Below are 21,556 nucleotides of genomic sequence, written 5' to 3' on the forward strand. Positions count from 1 at the left end.
GTGACAACGCCTGGCTTGTGCTGGGGTGCAGAAGAGGTGGTGTGGTGGGTCCCCATAGCCCCCTAACGGGGTCCCCACCCGAGGGACAGTGGGGATCCTAGGGCAAGGGAGGTCCTGGGGAGAAAAGGAAGGGACTCTGGCCCCGGGAAATCAGCAGGGGATTCCTGGGTCTCTCCTTCCCACATCTGCAAATGCTCATAAGAAAATAATCTAGAGAAAGGAACCTCAGACTAGCTCACTTTTCTGCAAGGCCTTCCCAAAGAGGGGATGGGATGCTGGCATCTAGAACATCCAGCTGGTGGAGCTGAGAGGGGCCATGGGTCTGGGGCGGGCTGCAGTGGCCTGAGCAGAGGTTACAAGAAGTGGGGTGAGTGTGAGAAGCTCACTTGGCCTTTTATTTTATTTTATTTTTTAAAATATATTTTATTGATTTTTTACAGAGAGGAAGGAAGAGGGATAGAGAGTTAGAAACATCGATCAGCTGCCTCCTGCACATCTCCTACTGGGGATGTGCCCACAACCCAGGTTCATGCCCTTGACCAGAATTGAACCTGGGACCCTTCAGTCTGCAGGCTGACGCTCTATCCACTGAGCCAAACCGGTTTCAGCTGACTTGGCCTTTTAAAAGGAGACTCCAAGTCCTGGCAGTGCAGGTTGAGGACTGGAAGAGGGGCCAGGAGGAAGCAGACTGAGTTCCTGTATGGGGTCTGCCCTGCCCGGGTTCAGAGGGTCTCAGCAAGGTCATATCTGACTGTTCCTGGGTGTTGGTGGGGAAGGTGGTGGAGACCTGGGTCTCTGAGTGTTGGAGCCTGGCATTTGAGGGGGTAGAAGGGAAAGGCCACAGATCTGTGGGTGTCAGGGGTGTGTCCACCTGTGCTGTCAGGCTGGAGACCAGCTTACCGGTAAGTGCAGGTGAATATGGCTAAGGGTAGTGCTCTGGAGGCCACAAGATATCTTTACTGAGGGTCAGCTTTAGGTCTGACAAGTCTGGGATTCATGTGTTTTCAGGTACCACATGACACAAGACTCATCACGCCACCGAGTTTTTTGGGGATACAACAAACTGACGAAAATTCTGTCCTAGGAAAATGTTCATCCAGATGACTGGAAGCTTAAGCACTTGTACCAAAGGCTATAACAATATTATTATATAACAACTATAACCACCTCCCTCATAAGTTACTAGATAATTCTCATAACATCCTATAGCAGCGGTTCTCAACCTATGGGTCACGACCCCTTTGGGGGTCGAACGACCCTTTTCACAGGGGTCGACTAAGACCATTGGAAAAACACATATATAATTACATATTGTTTTTGTGATTAATCACTATGCTTTAATGATGTTCAATTTGTAACAATGACAATACATCCTGCATATCAGATATTTACATGACGATTCATAACAGTAGCAAAATTACAGTTATGAAGTAGCAACGAAAATAATTTTATGGTTGGGTGTCACCACAACATGAGGAACTGTATTAAAGGGTCGCGGCATTAGGAAGGTTGAGAACCACTGTCCTATAGGGTTATCCCTTTTTGACCCAGTCTGTCTTACAGAAATGCCAGCTCTCCTCTCTGCTCCGTGGAACTCCTTCTTTCCTTCCAGGATATCTCAGGATATGCTGAAGAATAGCAATAGAGGGATAAGCATTTATATTCATTCTTCATTTGACACTATGTCCCCCAATGGGCACCCTGCTAAGCTCTAAGACTGCAAAGTAGGAAACTTTATCAGCCCACAGGTGGAGTGAGGAGAAAGACAGCAAATAAATCATCATAGATGCAATAAATAATCTATCAAAAGCATGACAATGATGGTGTGTGAGCCCAGAGGACAGAATGCCTGGGAGGGCCTCCAATGTGTACCTCTGTGGCTCTCCGGGGATGTTCAGGGCCTGATGGAGCAGAGCAGGGGCAAAGGGTGTTCCAGAGGGAATGGGCAAGTTCAGGGTTGGAGAAAGAGCCAGGTGAGTCCAACGAACATGAGAAAATGTGATGTGTCCTGATGGGGAGAAGGGAGAGAGGTTGGGACACAGGCTAGTGTGGAGCCTTGGACGTCAAGCTAAGTGGCCTGGGAAACCAGCGTGGCCTGTAAGGAGAGGAGCAGCAGAGATCAGAAGGTGCTAACTTATAGAAACAAGATGCCATTCTGGTGACTAGCTTCCCCCTTCCCTCAGCCACACACCCAGAACTAAAGTGTTGGCCTTAATGTTTCCAGTTGTATAAAGTAAGCGGGGAACCACATTATATTTTTTATTTGTTTTTGCAAAATGCTTAGGCAAAGGCAACATTTACACAAGGCTCGTGTTTCTCTGTTTTTTCGATACTGCTGTGTGGGACCTTGGCCTACGCAATTGTGTTTGTTAAGAATAGCAGCCCTGGCCCTTGGCTTTGTTTCAGAGTCCCAGCTCTGCCTGGACCCACGGCGACTCTGACAGTTTAACTACTGCAACCGATGAGCCACAGCCCAGGAGGTGAGCAGTGACACCACTCACAGAACCACACTGCGACATGTGTGATGGAGAGAGACGAGAGAGGAGCATTCTCATGAATATATGGCAGGTATCTACAAATCCTCACACTAATTGATGGGCCCTCTATATATCATCCCAGATAAAGGGCCCCTGTGCAGTAAATGCTGATGCTTAGAACATCCTGATAGGGCTTTGTTAACAAGAAGATAACGGAAGAGAGAGATATGTTTGTTTAGCTGCCTATAGATAAACCCAATAGGTCTTTGTTAACTTTTCATGACTGATGGCAACCACTAACCATGATAAATAATCCTGGAAAAGGGAACTTTATTTAAAGTGCCAGAAATGGGGCCTAAATTTTTAGCTCTTTTGAATGAAGAGGCAGTATTCTTGCACGTGAATGCACACACACACACACACAAACACACACACACACACACACATATATATATATACATATATATATATTAGTATGTCAGTACCTGAGTTTCTCTAAATAATTTTAAACCATCAGCCTGAACCAAGTTGACCTGCGATTCTTTTCCAGGGCGTGCTATGTTTTAATCACATGAAAGCCAAGCAAGTCTGAGGAACTGGATTTCACAGACAAGTCTTCAAAACAGTGGCAGAACCTTAAGAAATTGATGCAAGGGTCTTTGTAGTAACTACAATCAGATAAAAGTATGCTTTTCAATACTTGTAAGGAATATGGTGGCCAGAGATGCACCTCCCTGCAACACGCTGGAAGTTGCAAAGTCTTTTCCAAAACTCATGGCCGAATAAGGATTTATTTTTAAAATCAATGATGAGAGAGAATCACTGATTGGCTGTGTCCCGCACACCCAACACCAGGATCTAGCCCGCAACCCGGACATGCACCCCTCCGGGAATCAAACCGTGACCTCCTGGTTCATAGGTCATGTTTGAATACTGAGCCACGCCAGCCGGGCGTTCTACAGTTTTAAAATAATGTCTTGCCTATTCAGTACATCATTTCTTGAACGAGATGAGGCCACAAGTAATGTTATGCCCTAAATTCACCCAAAATGAAAACCCCAAAGTACGTTAAATCCAGGTACAAAGAGACCAGACTTTTGTGCTGTTACCATTACTCTGTTATCTTTAATGCAATCTCTTAAAAGAAGGCAGTTATTTTTCTTAGAAACATCATTTGAATTTTATCTTTGCTAGAACACCAGGGAGGAGGGGAGCAGTTGACCTGACCATATAATCTTCCCTAACCTTCAGAGTAATCAATTTTGATGGAAGAGGTGATACTGAGTCTCCAAAGTTAACCAGATTTACCACCAGTACACGGAGATCTCAGGTGCAATGATGTTTCAGTTAATAAAAAGAATATTAAAAGGGATTAATTCTTAATGTAGAAAAGTTACTCTTCGCAAAGGCCATTGGTTAAATATGTCCTAAAGTACTGGGGAAAGCTTTCTTTTCTTTTTTCTTTCCCTTTTCCCCTCAGGGGACACAAATAAGAAAGAGCTATTGTAATCCAGGTCCCTTTTTGGTCCTAAGAGAAAACTGTTGGATTCACTCTGTGGGGCAGCTCAGTCCTGAAAGCATCAGATTTGATTCCCTAGACTCCTTGGAACCGCAAGTTCACATCCCAGAGGGGTTGGGCTCAACCCTTCCTCCTTCCTAGGCAATAAATAGCATGGAAACCAGGTTATCTATGTGGCCAACTTTCAGGAAAGACCTTGAAAACAGAGCTGGGGTGGACCTGGGCAATCACGTGGTGCTTTCCATTATGGGGGGGGAAGGGAGGGAAAGGGAGGCGTAGGGTGGCTGAACCCACTGGGGCCAGCCGGCAACTGAACGCCATGCTGATCCCAGGAGATACTTCAACTGGGTTTTTAATAGAAGTCCATTTAAAAGCCTGCGATAGCCAGCTGAGGGAGCCGGCTCCACTTACCCTTGTGTAGAGCATTGGGTGGCTCCATCAGATTAGGTGGGAGAGGGGTAGGGAGTTTGGAATGTTTACTTTCATGTTCACTATTCGTCGGCATTTCTATAGCGCCTCAATATCTTAGCACCATATTTTGTATTCCTGATTAGTGGGTTGGCTTAGGTACAACACGATTAATGTTTCTTTCTTTCTTTCTTTTGGCTCAGAGAGCTGGTGCCCTCACCTGAGTCTAAACAATCAAGTTACTGAAATTCTAGCACACTTTTTAAACCTTGTGCCGCTTCTTTACATAAGATGTACTGTTTCCACTCGCCTTCACACACACTATTTGTCCACTTTCTGACACTACTCCACTTAATGTGAAAAAAAAGCAAAACAGGTTTTCTGGTGGAAAAAGAAAAATCAGACAGTGTCAGCAAAGCCCGGCAAATGGCCGTGTTAAGCTTGTTTGTTTTAGTGGCGGGGCTGTCATCACGCTGGCACAGTGGCTGGGGGAGGGGAAAGCTCACCTGCACCGTTCCTCACTGTGGTTCCGGAACTTTTGCTTTTCTTCTGATCTTTGGGCACCAATGAAACATGATTAACAACTTCATGAAAAAGAAGAGCTTGCAAACTCTTAATAACCATACTCTTGTTTCCAAGTGCATTACGCATATTAAAGATAGCCATTTAATGTGACTTTTGTGTCTACAGCAGCATAATTGCAAAAATTATACGAGGATATCTGTAAATGTAAAGTGTTGTGAACTGTGTATAATAACTACATGGTGTGTTTTTGTACAAATGTCCTTCAGATGAGCCTCTATACACACGTTTTGATATGCTTTCTTTTCAGACACAAAGTGGGCTACTCTCTGACATCATTACCCCGTTGCTTGGGAAAGGAGGTGAATATAACCTCCTATTGCAGAAATACCATCTTTTGAGTTGGGTCAGGATTTCCGCTGCATTAAATTGCCGTATTGTCTGTGACTACAAACTGAAACAGGGCTAGCTTGGTTTTGGTAGGCTGGTAATTTGAAGCCCACAAATAGAGCTTGGTATTTTGTAATCAATAGTTGACCCTCTCTATTGTTTTTAGTGATTTGAAGCAAAATTCAGTGACAATGGTTTGTACATGAAAACATTTAAGAAAATAACTAGCCACCCAAGAAATGAAGTAGATATAGAAAGGGCTTGTATTACGTCTTAGATGCTAGCAACCTTATGGAAGTAGTTCCAATGCCCTTAGTCTCAGGGCATGTACTAGCATATCCTATGTTCATGTTAATAGCATGGAAAATTTTCACTAAAACCTTATAGAAACTGTTGATATTTTGTACACAGGGCTGACTGCTGGATACATAAAATATGTACTTAATGAAAATTGTTAGTTTAAGTTGAAAACATCAAGATCTGTCCACTTGGCTTCTTCCCTTTTATTGACAACAAAGCATTGGAAGTGGCCCTCTATGTTTTATCCTTTTGTAATTAAAGATCCACGCTGTGGGAAATGTCAGCTAAGGCGCTCTCTCAGCAGCAGCCCCGCTCCACGCCCTCCACGCGGCAGCCATTCCGCCTGCTGGAGGAAGTCCATCTGTGGGCCTGCGGAAATGTTCTCTTGCAAGAGGTAACCAATCTGAAAAGGGTGGCTCCTGTGTCAGCTCTCTGTATCCTAATTTTGCTTCTTTATTTTACGTTAAGGCTATTCTTCATGCTGCTTTGAACCAAACAAACACTTGAAAAATACCGAGGAAAAGTCATTTCTGATTGGGTTCCATTCACACAACACACATATCCCTTCAACTATGGATTTGACATCAATAGATGTTACCTTTTATGTTATTTTTTAAAAAAATGTTTTTATTGATTTTTAGAGAGAGGAAGGGAGAGGGATAGAGAGATAGAAACATGGATCAGCTGCCTCTTGCAGGTCCCTTACTGGGGATCAAGCCTGCAACCCAGGCATGTGCCCTGACTGGTAATTGAACCGGTGACCTCTTGTTTCCTGGGCCACAGCAGCCGGGCTAGATGTCACCTTTTGCTATTTATGTATTTATTTATTTATTATTTTTTATTTTTGGTGGAATTTAATCTTTATTTACAGGAAGACTACAAGATATGAAATTCCATATAGAAATAAGAAACTCACTAAGAGGAGAAGCTTCGTACAGTATGTATAGTTTGGAACTGTTCAAGTATAGATTCATTGTAGTAGAGCTTCAATTTTATCCAAACCTCCACATTCTTCAATCGTTAGATTTAGTTTCTCAGCAGCCTGGAAGATATTTGAAATGGCATCCAGAATAACCAGAATAATTCTGGTATCTTTCGCAGTGAAGAGGTTCATCAGTGGCTCTATTATGCCACAGTGAATGAGGTATACAATTTGTTCAACTGTTCCACCACTTGTGTAGTTGGTCACAGCCCGTACAGCTTCCTTTTGTGCCTTAACGTCTGCCTTAGAAAGAACAACAATGAGGAATGGGACTAATCCACGATTCACAACTTGCTGTATCTGGTCCTGGCGGCCAGCTGTGATGTTTGACATTGTCCATGTAGCTTCCTTCTGAACATCGGTTTTGGAGTTCATTACAGGCTGGGAAAGAAGGCCAGTGCTCCCGCATCTATTACAACCTGCGTCTGTTCATCTGTCCCAATGACAGTATTTCCCTATGGCTCTTAGCACAGGAGTCACAAATGGCAATTCAGTAGCTCCTAGGTGCTTCACAAGATGGTTCCGTTTCCCGAGGCTTGGATATCAAGTGCCGGGCAGCGGCCCCACTGTTGGCTCTCCATGCACTTCCTGACATGTCATCTTTAGCATGTGGTTACTTATGTAATCTTACCCGGACACTGTCAAACCTTCGACGCAACAAGAATCCTGTAGCCCCGTTAGACGCTGTGGAGCAGAGTCTTCCTACTTTAGTTCGTCTCCTGCACAGTGATGGTCCAGAAGTATTAGCAGGTAGCTGCTGGGCCATTTGTACCTTACTGGTGGTCCAAATGAACGGACTGAAACGGTAGATGTCACCTTTTAAACAGAACTTATTTATTTTTATTTTTTTAGAACTTTTTTATTTTTTACTTTCCAAGTTTCAAGCACAGAGTGTTCGTGCCAAGAGAGCACAGAGAGCTCATGCAGCCTCTTTGTTTCAACATGAAAGGGCTGAGGCCCCGGGAGGAGTCAGGGCATGTGCTTAGTTAAGAAGTGTGCTTCTCACACAACCTTCTCACAGGGTCCTCACTGGCCACAGGGAAGAGCAGGATTGCAACGAAGTAGCAAGGAATATTTACATAAGTGGATATTCTAGAACCACAATGTGCAATGTGGTAGCTACTAGCCACCTGTGGTTTTCTAAATCTCAATTAGTTAAAATTAAATGAAATTTAAAATTCAGTTTTGTAGTTGTAGTAGACACATTTCAAGTGCTCTGTTGCTCATGTGGCCATGGCTACTGTGTTGGATGGTGAAGAATTTATAGAGCTTTTCCATCATCACAGAAAATTCTATTGAACAGCTTGAGACGTGAGATTGAGATAGTGACGAAAGAACACAAATATTTGTGATTTGAACAGATTCTTAAAGGCAGAGAACTACACCTCCTCCACTAGGGGGTGCTCTAACAATTAGTGCATCCCTACAGTTGGACTGAATTTAGAACTCTCAGAGAAATCTCTCCTCATTTTAAGTGTAAGGTAGATTTCCTTACTTTATCTGATACATTTACTGCACTAGGGCCTGTGGCTGTTCAAGAATGGATGTGCAATCATGGACCTGCTGCACATAGTTCAAGCTGAACTATGAGTTACTATTCTGTTTAGTTCTCTGATATTGTTTAGCATAATAATTAGAAAATGCCAGTGCCAGCCAAATCGATTGCATTTTGAGTTGCTCCATATTAACATTGATTATAGAGTCCTGCTAATGGGTGTACTTAGGTCTGGGACAATGGCATATTTCTCCCTCTACTCTCTACCTGTGTTTCCATTATAGGCATGTACAGACCTGAGCTGGGTGCCCACTCTGGAGAAGGCACTGGGAGGAAGCCTCTCTTTCCTGGTGACCTTCTATGTCCGATATAAAATTATTTGATACGAAAATTGCCTCCTTAATGTATTCTCCGTTTCAAGCCTTGATTGTATAATCAAGATTACTCTTTTGGGAGAGCATTATGCTAAGTGAAATAAGCCAGTCAGAGAAAGATAAATATCACATGATCTCACTTATTTGTGCAATATAATGAACAACATAAACTGATAAACAAAAACAGATCAGAGACAGAGAAGCATCGATCAGAACGTCAAACCTCAGAGGGAAAGTAGGGGAGGGTGGGGATAAGGGGGAGAGATCAACCAAAGGACTGGTATGCAAGCATATAAGCCCAACCAATGGACACAGACACCAGGGAGATGAGGGCATGAGTCGGGGTTGGGGGCTATGGGGGGATAAGGACACATATGTAATACCTTAATCAATAAAGAAAAAAGAAAAGAAGAAAAAGATTACTCTTTTGAAGGGGTGTTGAGACTCAAAATCTGAGGCTCATGGAAAAACCAGAATTCATGGAACACTGAACATTTTTTGAAAGAGCAAGTTAACATATATTAATGGATTAAGCTAAAAAAATAAATAAGCCACAATAGATACTATAGCTACCATTCTTTGAGTCTGCTTTATATATGATTTAATTTATTGTTCCCAATGATCCAAGCAGATGTTCTCATTCTCCGTTTACAGAGAAGGAAATTGAGATTTAGAGAAATTAAATGATTTATTCAAGTTCATTCAGAAGTCGAGCAACAGAGCCAGAATTCAAATTCAGGTTCTGACAAAAGAGAGAGAGAGAGAGAGAGAGAAAGTGTGCTCTTGGCTACTATCATGCTACCTAGATTCCTTAAAATTCAGTTGATGATCTAAACCCAATTTGAAGAGAAGATATGTAAAGCAGAAAATATCAATTTAATGCATGAAGCTCATCAAAACCCCTGTAACCCCTGGTATAGGTCTTGCCAATTAACTTGATTTCTTAAATTTGGTAAACATATGGTAAGCCAAAATATATTTTACCAAACTTCAAACGATATTTGATTTGAAGCACGCTTCCTAGAAATGTGCTGGGAGGTGCCCTGTCCCTATGAGTCAGGCAGGTAAACTGACTATATTACACTGGAGGCGGTCGGCCCACATAAAGGTTTCAAATTCAAAATTTTACAGCTCTGGGCTACACTCTCCCCAAAGCAAAACAAAATAAAAACCAACCTACTGTGAGCCTAATTGCATTTGGAGCTTTGGGTGAAGAACGTCATTTGGTAGGATGTCGCTAAACTTCTAGAAGGTGGCATTCTGAGCTACCTCCCTGGTTGCAGCTGGCTCAGTAATTCTTCAAAGTTAAAAAAAACAATTGGTTTTCCTCATATATTTGTCTAAACTATGCAGGTGTTTTTTAATATGTTCTCCCCTCTTACCTTACTTCATTTGTGAAAATTTACCTTATTGTTCCTTTAAGCAAACTCTCCTTCGACTTTTGGCATGGCAGGGTTTAGAAAAAAAAAAATTTTAGCATCCAAATCTTCTTAATAAAAAGGTAGGACCTGGGGTTAGTTTTGTAGCCGCTGCTGACCCGTGGGCCTCCTGCGAGCTGGAACTTGTGTGGCTGTGAGGGGTCCCAGGGCCTCCCCGAAATGCCGGGGCACCTCTGCGCCCTGGCGAGGGCTGGAGAGCAGGACCATGTCACAGCCCTGGGGCTCCAGGGCCAGTGGCCTTGTGGAGGTGGCTCCGTCGCGGCTGCTCACACCTTCAGTCTGGGCGCTTCCTGGAAATGTGTCATCGGTTCTAGTCCCACAGCCACAGAGGGCTGGCCCTCCCGGCCGCCGGGGAGCTTCATCTCCCGGATCCGGAGAAAGGGACCCAGGCGGCCGGTTGGTGCAACTCAGGAACAGCCTCTTCAGCTCCATGTGGTTGAAGGTGGAGTTGGTTCTTCTGGCCAGAAACCTGTCCAGCTTGACCACCAGCCGGAGGCAGAGGTCCTCTCTTGGGCTCCTTGCCCCAACCTTTCCATCTTTGTTGTGGCAGGTGCATGACGGTGTCTAATGCTCCACCAGGTCCTGGCAGGATTTACACATTTTGACTTATGTATTAAGGATACATTTACATCAGTAGATTGATTTTTTCTCTCTAAAGAGGACCAATCTTTCGATTTTATTCAGTTTCAGATCCAATACTTCTTCCTGGGAAGGTTATAATTTGGTCAACTTCCTTTTATCCCCCCCCCCCCATCATGATTTTTTAAATTATAGAAGATAGCAAGCACAAAAATAGATAAAACTTATAGTTATAGTGGTAACTGAATAGCCATCTCCGAGGTGTAAAAATAAGACAATACAGTGGGGCCTTGACTTATGAGTTTAATTCGTTCCAAGACCGAGCTCGTTAAGGAGCTCGTTAACTCAAATTACTCTATCAACTCAATGCAAAAAATCGGCTGAGAGACAGCTGGTATCTCAAAAACTCATTAGTCGGGACACTCTTAAGTCAAGGCCCCATTGTACCTGTAACCCCAGAAGCAGCCCCAGCTTGCTCATGCCTAGCTTCCCCCGCACCCGTACCTGCACCTGCAGAGGAAGCTGCCATCTTGACTTTAAAAAAAAAATGTTTTGATTGTTTTAGAGAGAGGAAGGTAGAGGGAGAGATAAGAAACATTGATGGGAGAAACATGGATCTGCTACCTCCTGCTCACCCCCTACTGGGGATCAAGCTGCAACCCCAGGCATATACTCTGACAGGGAATGGAAGGTGTGCGTGTGTGTAGGTACATGGGAGGGCGCTCAACCAACTGAGCCACATGGCCAGGGCTTATTATTAGACTCTTACCTTGCTTTCTGAACCTTGTATTCCTCCCTAAGCATACAACATATTTTCCTCTTTTTGGACTTTATATACAAGGAGGATTCATGCTATAAATATTATGTCTATATTGGTTTACAACAATTTTTGGAAGGATATTCCTTAGTCTCATTGACCTAAAATTTAAAATTGGTCAGAAGTGACTGTCTTTCTCCATGAACGTCTTGCTTGGATCCATTTTTGAGGTGTGCACCATGTTTCTGTTACAGGGCTCTACAATACTGGGACATGTCTCATTTTATCTTTTTAAACTTTTATTCTTTTATTTTTTTAAATTCTTTATTGTTGAAAGTTTTACACATGTCTCCTCCCCCCGCCCATCTCATTTTATCTTTGTATCCCCACATAGATGATGTACTTTGCCTAGACTAATGACTAATGATTTCTTTAAGAAGTTTATGGATATGGCTCAGTGCATGATATTCTGGGCCTACTATATGTTTCTGTGAATACTGTAAATAGCCATGTCCAAATTAATAGAATGAAGATGGAAAATTGGTTAATTAGAAATCTGCTTATAGAGAATTCACTTTCTAAAATCTAGCGAAGTTTAATCAAGCCCTGGCCAGTGTGGCTAAGTTGGTTGGAGCACTGTCCCAGACACTGAAAGGTTGTGGGTTCAATTCCAGGTTAGGGCACACACCCAGGTTGCAGGTTTGATCCCGGTTGGGACACGTACAGAAGGCAACTGATCAGTGTTTCTCTCCTATCGATGTTTCTCTCTCTCTCTCTCTCTCTCTCTCTCTCTCTCTCTCTCTCTCTCCTCTCTCTTCCTCTCTTTAAGCATGTCCTTGGGTGAGGAATAAAAGGTAAAAATAATACAAGGAAAGATACTCTATTGGCAAATAGGAAAAGGACAGGTTTTAAAGATGCTTAAGAGTCAATGAAATACATCTTAATACACAGTATACTGCAGAAACAACAGTAAAACCATGGAGAAAGAGAAGCACTATAAGTCAGACTAGAAAATTGCATGTATCTAGTACATCTTGCCATTTCCATGAAATGTGCCCAGCAAATGTCAGATGAACAAACCACAACATTTAAAACTGTTTTACAGCCTGACAAGCATGGCTCAATTATTGAATGTTGACCTTTGAACCAGAAGGTCAGGGTTCAATTCCCAGTCAGGGCATATGCCGGGGTTTTAGGCTCAACCCCCAGCAGGGGGCATGCAGGTGGCAGCCAATCAATGATTCTCTCTCATCATTGATGTTTCTTTCTATCTCTGCCTTACTCTCTGAAATCAATAAAAATATATTTTTTTAAAAAACTGTTTTACAAACTGAGTTGTCCAGGATAAAAAAGGTAACTAGCAGTTGTTTTAATAACTTTTATGTAAGCTAAGTGTTATGTTTAAATGTTTAGGGGCCCAGTGCACAAATTCGTGCACTTTGAAAAGAACTGTGGGCTGAGAGGCTGTGATGGGCACAGGGGTGGGTCTCGGCCCATCCTCCCCCTGCGCCCCCACTGCTGTTGCTCCCACATGCTGATGGTGCCGGCCCCGCTCGCGCCCACTGATGGTGCAGAGCAAGTGGGGCCAGCGCCAGCAGCGGGTGCCAGTGGTGGCTGCTGCCCCGATCGCCTCAGGAGCAGTGGGAGGGGGAGAAGCCCTCAGGGGCCATCGGGGCTGGCAGCTGCTGCTTGCACCCACTGAACCCACTGATGGCGCTGAGCAATTGGGGACAGCGCTGGATGCCGGCAGCGGGTGTGAGTGGGGCCAGTGATGGCAGCAGGTGTGAGTGCCTGGCGGGACCACGGTGTGTGGGAGCAAAGAATTTTCAGTAACCACCAGAGGCTTGCCCCATGACAGCGACCAGTACTCCACTCTGGTCTGGTGCCCCCGCTCACCTGCTCCACTATCCCACCGTGGCTGATGCCTGCTATGTTCTGCACTTGCTGCCGATGCCTGCCTTGTTCCGCGTGTGCCTCCTGGTGGTTAGCACATGTCATAGTGACCAGTTGTTCGGTCTATTTGCATATTAGGGATATAGTCATCTAATCCTTGCATGTATGGATTAATAATCACTTTATACTTTCTAGGCTACAACTAATGCAATATTCTCAAAGAAATCGTCTCCTAACAGAATGACTACTACTATTGTGGAAAGAGACATTATTCAGAACATTGTCTTATTTCATTCCTAAGTCAGGACAACTCATCTACTTTAGACTTCAACTTGTAAAGACTGCTATGATCTACAGAGATTGACCATTTGTATTGAAAAGTTAGCTAGCATGCCTTTAGTCAACTTCATTCATTAGTATTAGTCCTGGCAAGGTTTCCATATCTCAGGGTTCATTTTATACTTTAATTTGGTTAGTAGGTCTTTGTTTAATCATCCCATTGAAAGAAGAACAAAGGCAGTTTAGGCGATCCAGGGAGTAACGCACTGTATTTTATCTCTGAAAAAAGCCGGACAAAGCCAGAATGCTCGGATCCTTCTGATTTTCTTCAGGACATGTGGAACCACAAATCGGCTGGAGGATAAAGATCCTCACTGTACTTAACTGCAGACACCTTCAGAAGAGAAACACGGTGTCCATCACAGAAATTACGTGTTGCCAGCTACACAGGGGCTGGAAGACAGATTCACTCCCCGGGAGAGTTTCTGTTTCCTGGGAGGGAGGGTGTCTGTTTCTTAAATGCCACCTCCTACAATAAAATCACTAGCCAGGCCAGTTTTTTCCCTAACTACGTCTCTTTATAGTATTGATGCTAAGGCCAGGCGATAGTGCTGGTGTAAGTGAAGATAGTCTGTGGGTTTACTGACAGCTGGATGACGTCTACTGCTCCCAAGGGAAATACTTCCCATTCTTTTGCATCACATTTTCTCAGTCACAGTAGTGCCTCAAGTTTCTGCTGCTCTGTGATTTCCTTCTCCCTCAAAAGCCAAAACCCGTTTTCTTCTTATTGCTTGGGTCCCCTAAAGTTTTCCTCTTCATGAAATCACCTTTCCCAATATACCTTTCTCCCCTCGTCCAATACAGGCCTTTTCTTTTCCTGTTTTGTTTGACTCCACTAAGAAAAGTCAGTCCTGTCTATTCTCTGTCATGCCTGTGGCACTGGTTAGCTGCTCTTTTTCTCCAGTATTACTTTGTGGAGAATGAGTATGCCCAAGTTTTTCACTTTGCTTTGTAACACAGGTATTTTATTTTTGAATCTACATTTCTTTTTTGCAGCTTCTTGAACTTCCTTCAGTTGGTGCACAGACAGCCATCCAGTGGAGACTGAGGCCACCGGTCCATTTTACACAGGCCACTGAACAGTCAGAAGATGGTAACAACTCTGGGTCTCTAGTGACCTGGACTGGATTCAACTCACTGACCTGGAGGGGAAAGGCTCTGTATTCCATTACTAATCCCTTGAGCTATCCAGCCCCCTGAAAATGATTCTTTGGTTTTATTACTGCAAAGGCCATTTATAAAATCATGAACTGGATTTAGGAAAGCAACCATGAAATAGCAAGGGACAAACTGATTGAAATTCCTTCAATGTAGTAAGGGCTGAAGCCTCTCAGTAGGATTGGGAGAAAAGTTAAATATAGGCACCTCCATTCTTATTTCAGACCGGCTCACTTAAACGTGGCAACTTTAGACCCACTGACCATGCCTCAAGGAACTAAATCCTAAATAAAGAAAATGGAAAAGCAAACTATGAAATAGCCAATAATCTTTATTTTGCACTTCCCCACCCCTCTTCACTTTCCAAAAAGCACTAACGGGTATATTTGTGCATGTGAAAATATTGTATCAAGTATTTAGAATGATCTCAAATTAATAAAACAAAAACATGTATCTTAACATAGATGCTTTGTTTTTCTGGTAGGGGTAGAAAAAGTTGGCTTCTAGAACAAGGACGGCAATGAAATACTGTACTACTCCATTTCCACTGACTTGCAATTTAACATTCATGGCAGAAAACCTCATTTCTCTAACCACATAATAGGTCTTAAAATATGACTAATTCATACACTAATATCAATTTACTTGGCATTAAAAAAATCACAATTTCTATTAATATATTTGAATTAGGCTCAATGCCCATACTCTAGCATTTAAGATATCCATTACACTGGCCCAAATTGGGATTATTTCAAAATCAAGTAAAAGTCCATATTTATTCCAAAGTTGCTAAAATATGTTAATAAAATTTGATGTTTTACATTAAAAATAAAATATTTGGTTTATATCTGATATCTATAACATATAATAAATAGTGGGCAGTATAGTAATATAATAAAGTTTTGTGATACCCTGAAATTTGATGAGTTCTTTAAAAAATTCTTAATATTTTTCATTACAGCCTTAAATCACAATATTAATGAACAGATTTGCAGAAATAAAACAATATAAACACAAAATGCTACAGAATTTTTTTTTTTTTTTTACTTTTGAGGAATCTACATGTCCTTTAATAAAAGTCAAAGAAATTTACAGAAACAAACCAATTTCAAATGATGAACTGCAAGTTTAAATTGCCGTGCTTTCCTTCTAACTGCTAGGGCCCTTTCCCACCGTGTTGTGGGCACTGTGCAGGTTCAGCTCAAGGTAGGTAACTTTCAACTATGGCTCTGTTTTCTAGCCTTCTTTACTTATGTACAGCAGTAATTACAGACATGGCTGAAATCACAGTGGATTACAGAGAAAGCCAGAATTAAACACGATAAAAATTTAAAAAATAACTACTTCATAAATATTTATTATTTACACAAGAGGAGATCTTCTAGTCTGAGGAGTTTTTATACAAGTTGATGAAATGTATAAGCAGTGAGAAGAACACCAGCAGTTTAAAGAAGGGCAAAGTTAGAATGCAACAAAGACAGAAAGTGTGAGTTAACAAAAATAATTTGCATGAGAGCAAAAAGGACATGATAGAAACCTTTTTCTTAAAAAATATAAGGTATTTCACAAAAGCCTGAACATTTTACATGTTAATACTAAAAATGGGAGGAGGGGAAGCTTCATAAACTTTTATCACAAAAATATTTACCAATACTCCAACTGGAGTTTTCGTTTATGTTATTATGATTATCTTACTATAGAGGGAAAGAAGTTGAAAACTGTATACAGCCTAATGATATCATCCTTAAATTACAGCCAAGGTGGTTTACACATCATCTTGTCATCTAATACCTTCATGAAAAGGCCCTGGAGAGAATAAAGAAAATCAGAAGGGAAGATTATGGTCTTTTTATTAATACTTGTCACTGGTAATAGAAAAATGAAGGCCCGGCAGTCCTCGTGCCACACCTGTACTTGAGTTTCCTTCCGTCACACCATTATGTGGCCATAGGCCAGTCTGTTCCAGAGGGAAGCATCCAGAGGGGACGCTGTAGTTCTCTTGTCCTCGGTCTCCGAGATTCCTCATCCACAGGAACTTGGCGGTAGACGGGACAGCAGAGTCTCACAGATCTCCATCTGAAGTGGTGGGAAAGGAGCCGTGAGGCCACGCACTGGTCCGTGCTGCGGAGACGTCAATGTGCCCGATGCTTTCTCTTTTTGTGCTTCTTATCCTTCTTCTTGTTGGCGCACTTGGAGCAGAACCACTGCATTTCTTCCGGCGGTGCGGCCATTAACCCAACACAGGGCCTACGTGTTAGAAAAAGGGTTTTGGATAAAGAAGTTATACATATACATGTACACGCACACACACACTTTCTTTCTATGTTCTTAAATACTTTTAAATAATTAAATGAAATTTTAAGTCTATGGTATATTCACCAGAAATCCAAACCAACGAACTCTAATTTATGTAGTACTATTGTTGGGCAAAAGGATGATTATATTACATAATGCCCCTTTTATAGGCCCCAGTGGAGAAATTAATTAGCCCCCTTATCCTTTCAGCTACAACTAGTATAATTCTTCTGAGCAATGGCTTTGTTTTTCTCTTATACCTATCATATATCATGTGACTGAATGGATTTCTATCTTTTCATATCTGATATTTTAAAGATAAAATGAGATTATTTGCATACATTTTTGGTAGCATTTCTTTGGTAGTGGGGAGCAGTAGTAGAGAAGTAAAAAGCAGATAAGCCAGCTAGCTGTCCCTTTATTTCTGCAGTTTCTGAATGTTTACAAAGGGGTTATCTCAATGGTACCATGACGCTTAGCAGCTCTTTACAGAAAATTACTAGGAGGAAAGGAAAGGGGGATCTCTATATCTCTTTTCCATTAGAAGGATATTTAAGTTAAGCAAAATATTCAGAATTTAGGTTGAATAACAATAGTCCAAAGACTTGATTTTTAAAATTAATTACATTTTATTGGCTCAGTGATTTTTGACCTGTACGTGATTCTGAGGACAGCACCGGAAGGGGAGACAATCCAAGATGGACCAAAGTCACTAATCTGCTCTGCAGAGTGTTGCCCCAGGGAATGACCGGCACTCATTGATGCTTGGAGTACTCACCAGTGGTACCAGTCATCGCAGCCATCACAGCCGATCATGGGACTCCCATCGTCAGGCTTGTTGCATCCAGGGCAGATCCAGATCTGATTGCCCCACTCATCTCGGATCTGAAGTTTTAAATGGGGTTGAGGGAGGGGAGGGTGTGCAAACAAAGATGGAATGGGGGAAAGAACCAAAAAGAGGGCAGGATAAGAGTGATTACTTTATACTGTGAACCTAATACACCGACATATTAAACCAAAAAAAAAGTAGTTAACAATTTATTAAAGTCATGACCATGAGCATCACCATTCTGGGATCATTTCTAATGAATATTTTAAACTCTTTTGTTTAAGTCATTAAAAAAAGCATTTTATAATAACTTCTGTGAACAACATATCCTATAGCCACCTTTATCTAAAAAAATCCTGTAAACACAGTTCTTAATAATTAGGGTCTTTATGGCAATAACAACTGATATTTTTGAACTATAGAGCTCAACCATATGTAGTTCCTCAGTCGCATTCACAGGCATGGAATTCATATGTACAGCCAATAGTGCATGTATTACCTTATTACTTATTAGCCAAACCCTTCTCCTGAACTAGCTGATAAGATCAAGGATATAAAAGAGTTGTTACTAAGTAACTTTCCATTCCCTTTATGACATTTTCAGCAAAGTACAATCACTAAAGGGCAAATGAAATAAGGAACTCATGAAGCCAAAGAACTACACATTTAAATATTATTTTTCTACAAAGATGATGTGCTTAGGAGTTAACTTACTGGTTCTAAATAAGACACATCCCTAATTATTCCACTTCCTCAAATTCCACATTAACCAACCAATTTGGAAGAAACAATTCTATGATGGGCATTCAAAAACAGCAACAACTAAAGGCTAATTTTCAAGTCTTCACAATAACACAGCATATAATTTCATTCAGTTTATTTTGTAAAGTATGGTTCCTTCCTTCACTTTCAAATATAACACTGAATAGAAATGCAAAAAGAAAGGGCTTTCTTTGTGCGAAAGGGTGTATTGGGGGCATAGCTGCTTCAGTCTACTGATGTGCTATTTTAAGGCCTGCCATGTTTTAACGAGTCTCACAAAGACAGTTGTGTTCATAGGAAAGCTTCCTAAAGAAAGCTGTGGGCAGCTACATCTCTGACTCAGCCCTCTTTAATTTCAAGGGGAGAGAACCACCAGTTACCACATGCCAGCTGTCTATGGTTAAGACCAGTCCAGATCCTAAGCCCTGAAGCTGCCAGGCCTGCTGCTAGTTGACCTGTCTTGAAATTAGAAGGCCATGACTCTATTGCTACAAGAGGAATTTGCTACAGCATCCCTAATAACTAATACCGAACACTTGACAGCTTACTAAGTTCTTCCAAACATCTGCTTCATCTAATCATCTTAAAACAACCCTTGGATAGGTTAAGAATGGGGAGACTGGAGCTATGGAAAGGTAACTGCCTGTTCCAAAAGTCACACTATTGCGCAGTGACAAAATCAGCTGTTTTGCTCTATAGACTGTATCCTTCCTCCAAATCACACTTCTTGTTCTCAGTCTACAAAATGTCTCTTAGGAGACAGAAGGCTTTTCATCCACATTGTCTATGTAAATCTGATCCATCTTCAAAGAGTAAGCCTCAAAAATCCACTGGAGAACCAGAAATTTTAGGGCTAGAACAAACTATAATCTAGTGATATAGATAATAGTTATAATCTAGTGATAATCTAGTCTACCATAAACCCTTTCATTACAGATGAAGAAATGGAGGTTAAACAAAATCTTTCCTGATCAATCTGCCTTGCAGTGACGTGGCCTCAATTAAACACCTATAGCAATTGGCTCTTAAATGGACCAATTTTTTTAAAGTATACTTTTATTGATTTCAGAGATGAAGGGAGGAGCGAGAGATAGAAACATTAATAATGAGAGAGAATCACCATTGGCTGCCTTCTGCACACACTCCACTGGGGTTCACGCCCACACATGGGCATGTGCCTTGACCGGGAATTGAACCTTGACCTCCTGAACCATGCCGGCTGGGCAAATGGACCAATTTGATGATCAGATTTTTGTATCACATCTTCCATTTTTGTCTTAAATAGCCAATTTAATACTTTTCTGTTAATTTTCCAGATCTTTATATCCTCTCTCAGTACTTTCGAGATTTTTAACCTCTGAATCATTATAGTGCCTCCAATATATAATGACTTGTTGAAATTTCCTTCCAAAATGCCTTAAAAATATAATATTTGCATGATTTATAACAACTATCATGAATCCTACCCCACCACTTTTCAATCATATCTACTTGAAAAGATTCGAGCTATCACTAGGCTTATAGGTCACAGTCTATATATAGAGTATTTGGTGGTCAAGGCCATGTCAGTTGCTGAACTCAACAGGGTGAGTTTTGACATCTGAAGACACACTGTATACTCCAAGAGCTCTGTGGTCTAGAAGTTCATTTTCATTTATTATGCAAGCCTGGTATATTCTGGATCTTAGCCAATGACATACTATAATTAGTGCTGTTACTCAGAAACAGCAGCTGGCCCATAAGATCTGTATATATTACATAAATTATACTCTTAAGTGAATAATTTAATGGCTTGATCAAAAAATTCAGTGTGAGATTTAAATATAACTATTATTCTCTATATTTATACACTGATATTGTTGTATATATGTATATAATCATATTCTAAAACAATATAAAGAAAAACAATGCTTTGACATTATTTATGAAGACTAAATATGCGAACATTGAAATACAATACTTTTCTGCCAAAAGCTTGAAAATGCAATGAAAATATCTTTCCAGTCATAAAGAATTGCCTCTGAAATTCAATAATGATACATATGACACTGCTTTTTAATTGAAAACAGTTTCATGATAAAAGAGTAAGCTTTTAAGTGACTTTAAAAAAACCCGCTATAAAATAAATGCTGTGTACCACATAAGTGCTGACGGTCTCCGTTACCACACTCCGGACAGGGGCTTTTGAACTTCCGGCTCCAGAGATGGCAGGGGACGGTGATGGCATCAAAGCGGGGGACGAGGTGGACTGTGCAAGGAGTGGCAAAGGCACTGGGGCAGGAGTGACATGCACTGGCACAGTGGCTGGGACTGACACTGGTGGTGGGGACTTGGGTCTATTCAGAGAAGGAGTTGGCTTAGCCTCGGGGGCTGGAACCACTTTGCTGATGACACTGTCAACAAAAGAGAAAAGGAAAAGTCAAAACAGAACAGCTGAATCAAACTAAATATTTTAAAACATTATTACAAAGTAACTTTCTTCTAGTCGCAAAATACTTTTTTGAAGAGTCCAGAGATAGCTACAGACCTGAGTTCAAGGCCCTTCATCTATTCACCTCTCAACTTATTCAAGAGTTACATATGTTCTCTGCGGGGTGGGAGGAGAAGAGCAGTTCTAGCCCCTTTCCTGGTGATGTTGCCAACTAATAACTAGAGCTGTGCAATGAGGATCTGTCTCTTCATTAACAATATCGTATTCACAGAACTCATGCAGTGGAAGGAGCACTAGACTCAGAGTCAGGATATCTACATTCAAATTCTAGGTCTGACACAGGCTAGGTATGAGACCTTGGGTAAGTTATTTAAAAATATGATGCACTGAGTGCCTATAAGAAATTAGATATTATACTTGGCACTTTATATATATAATCTCATCTAGTCCTCACAACAACTTCAAAGAAGTTATAGTGATCCCATTTTATAGATGAGGAAACAGGATTAAAGACAGAAAGGACACCAACGGCATACTTCACAGATCTAGAACGAACTCTCCAAAAATTCATCTGGAATAAAAAAAGACCCCGAATAGCTGCAGCAAT

At 41.5% G+C, this 21,556-nt stretch overlaps 1 protein-coding gene across 1 annotated transcript in view; it reads right to left on the minus strand.

Annotated features, from left to right (window-relative positions):
- Positions 1 to 14,943: 14,943 nt before the first annotated feature.
- The window catches only part of TAF3 (TATA-box binding protein associated factor 3), a 181,418-nt gene continuing 174,805 nt past the window's right edge, over positions 14,944 to 21,556 (minus strand). The window contains exons 5-7 of the mRNA XM_006772603.2: positions 20,656 to 20,911; positions 17,706 to 17,812; positions 14,944 to 16,879 (exon numbers count right to left, since the gene is read on the minus strand). Of these exons, the coding sequence (XP_006772666.1) occupies positions 16,765 to 16,879; positions 17,706 to 17,812; positions 20,656 to 20,911 (478 nt within the window). The 3' untranslated portion in view covers positions 14,944 to 16,764. The remainder of the gene's footprint in view (positions 16,880 to 17,705; positions 17,813 to 20,655; positions 20,912 to 21,556) is intronic.

The sequence above is a fragment of the Myotis davidii genome, unplaced genomic scaffold (genome assembly GCF_000327345.1).
Source record: "Myotis davidii unplaced genomic scaffold, ASM32734v1 scaffold544, whole genome shotgun sequence".
In the NCBI taxonomy this organism is placed as follows: Eukaryota; Metazoa; Chordata; class Mammalia; order Chiroptera; family Vespertilionidae; genus Myotis; species Myotis davidii.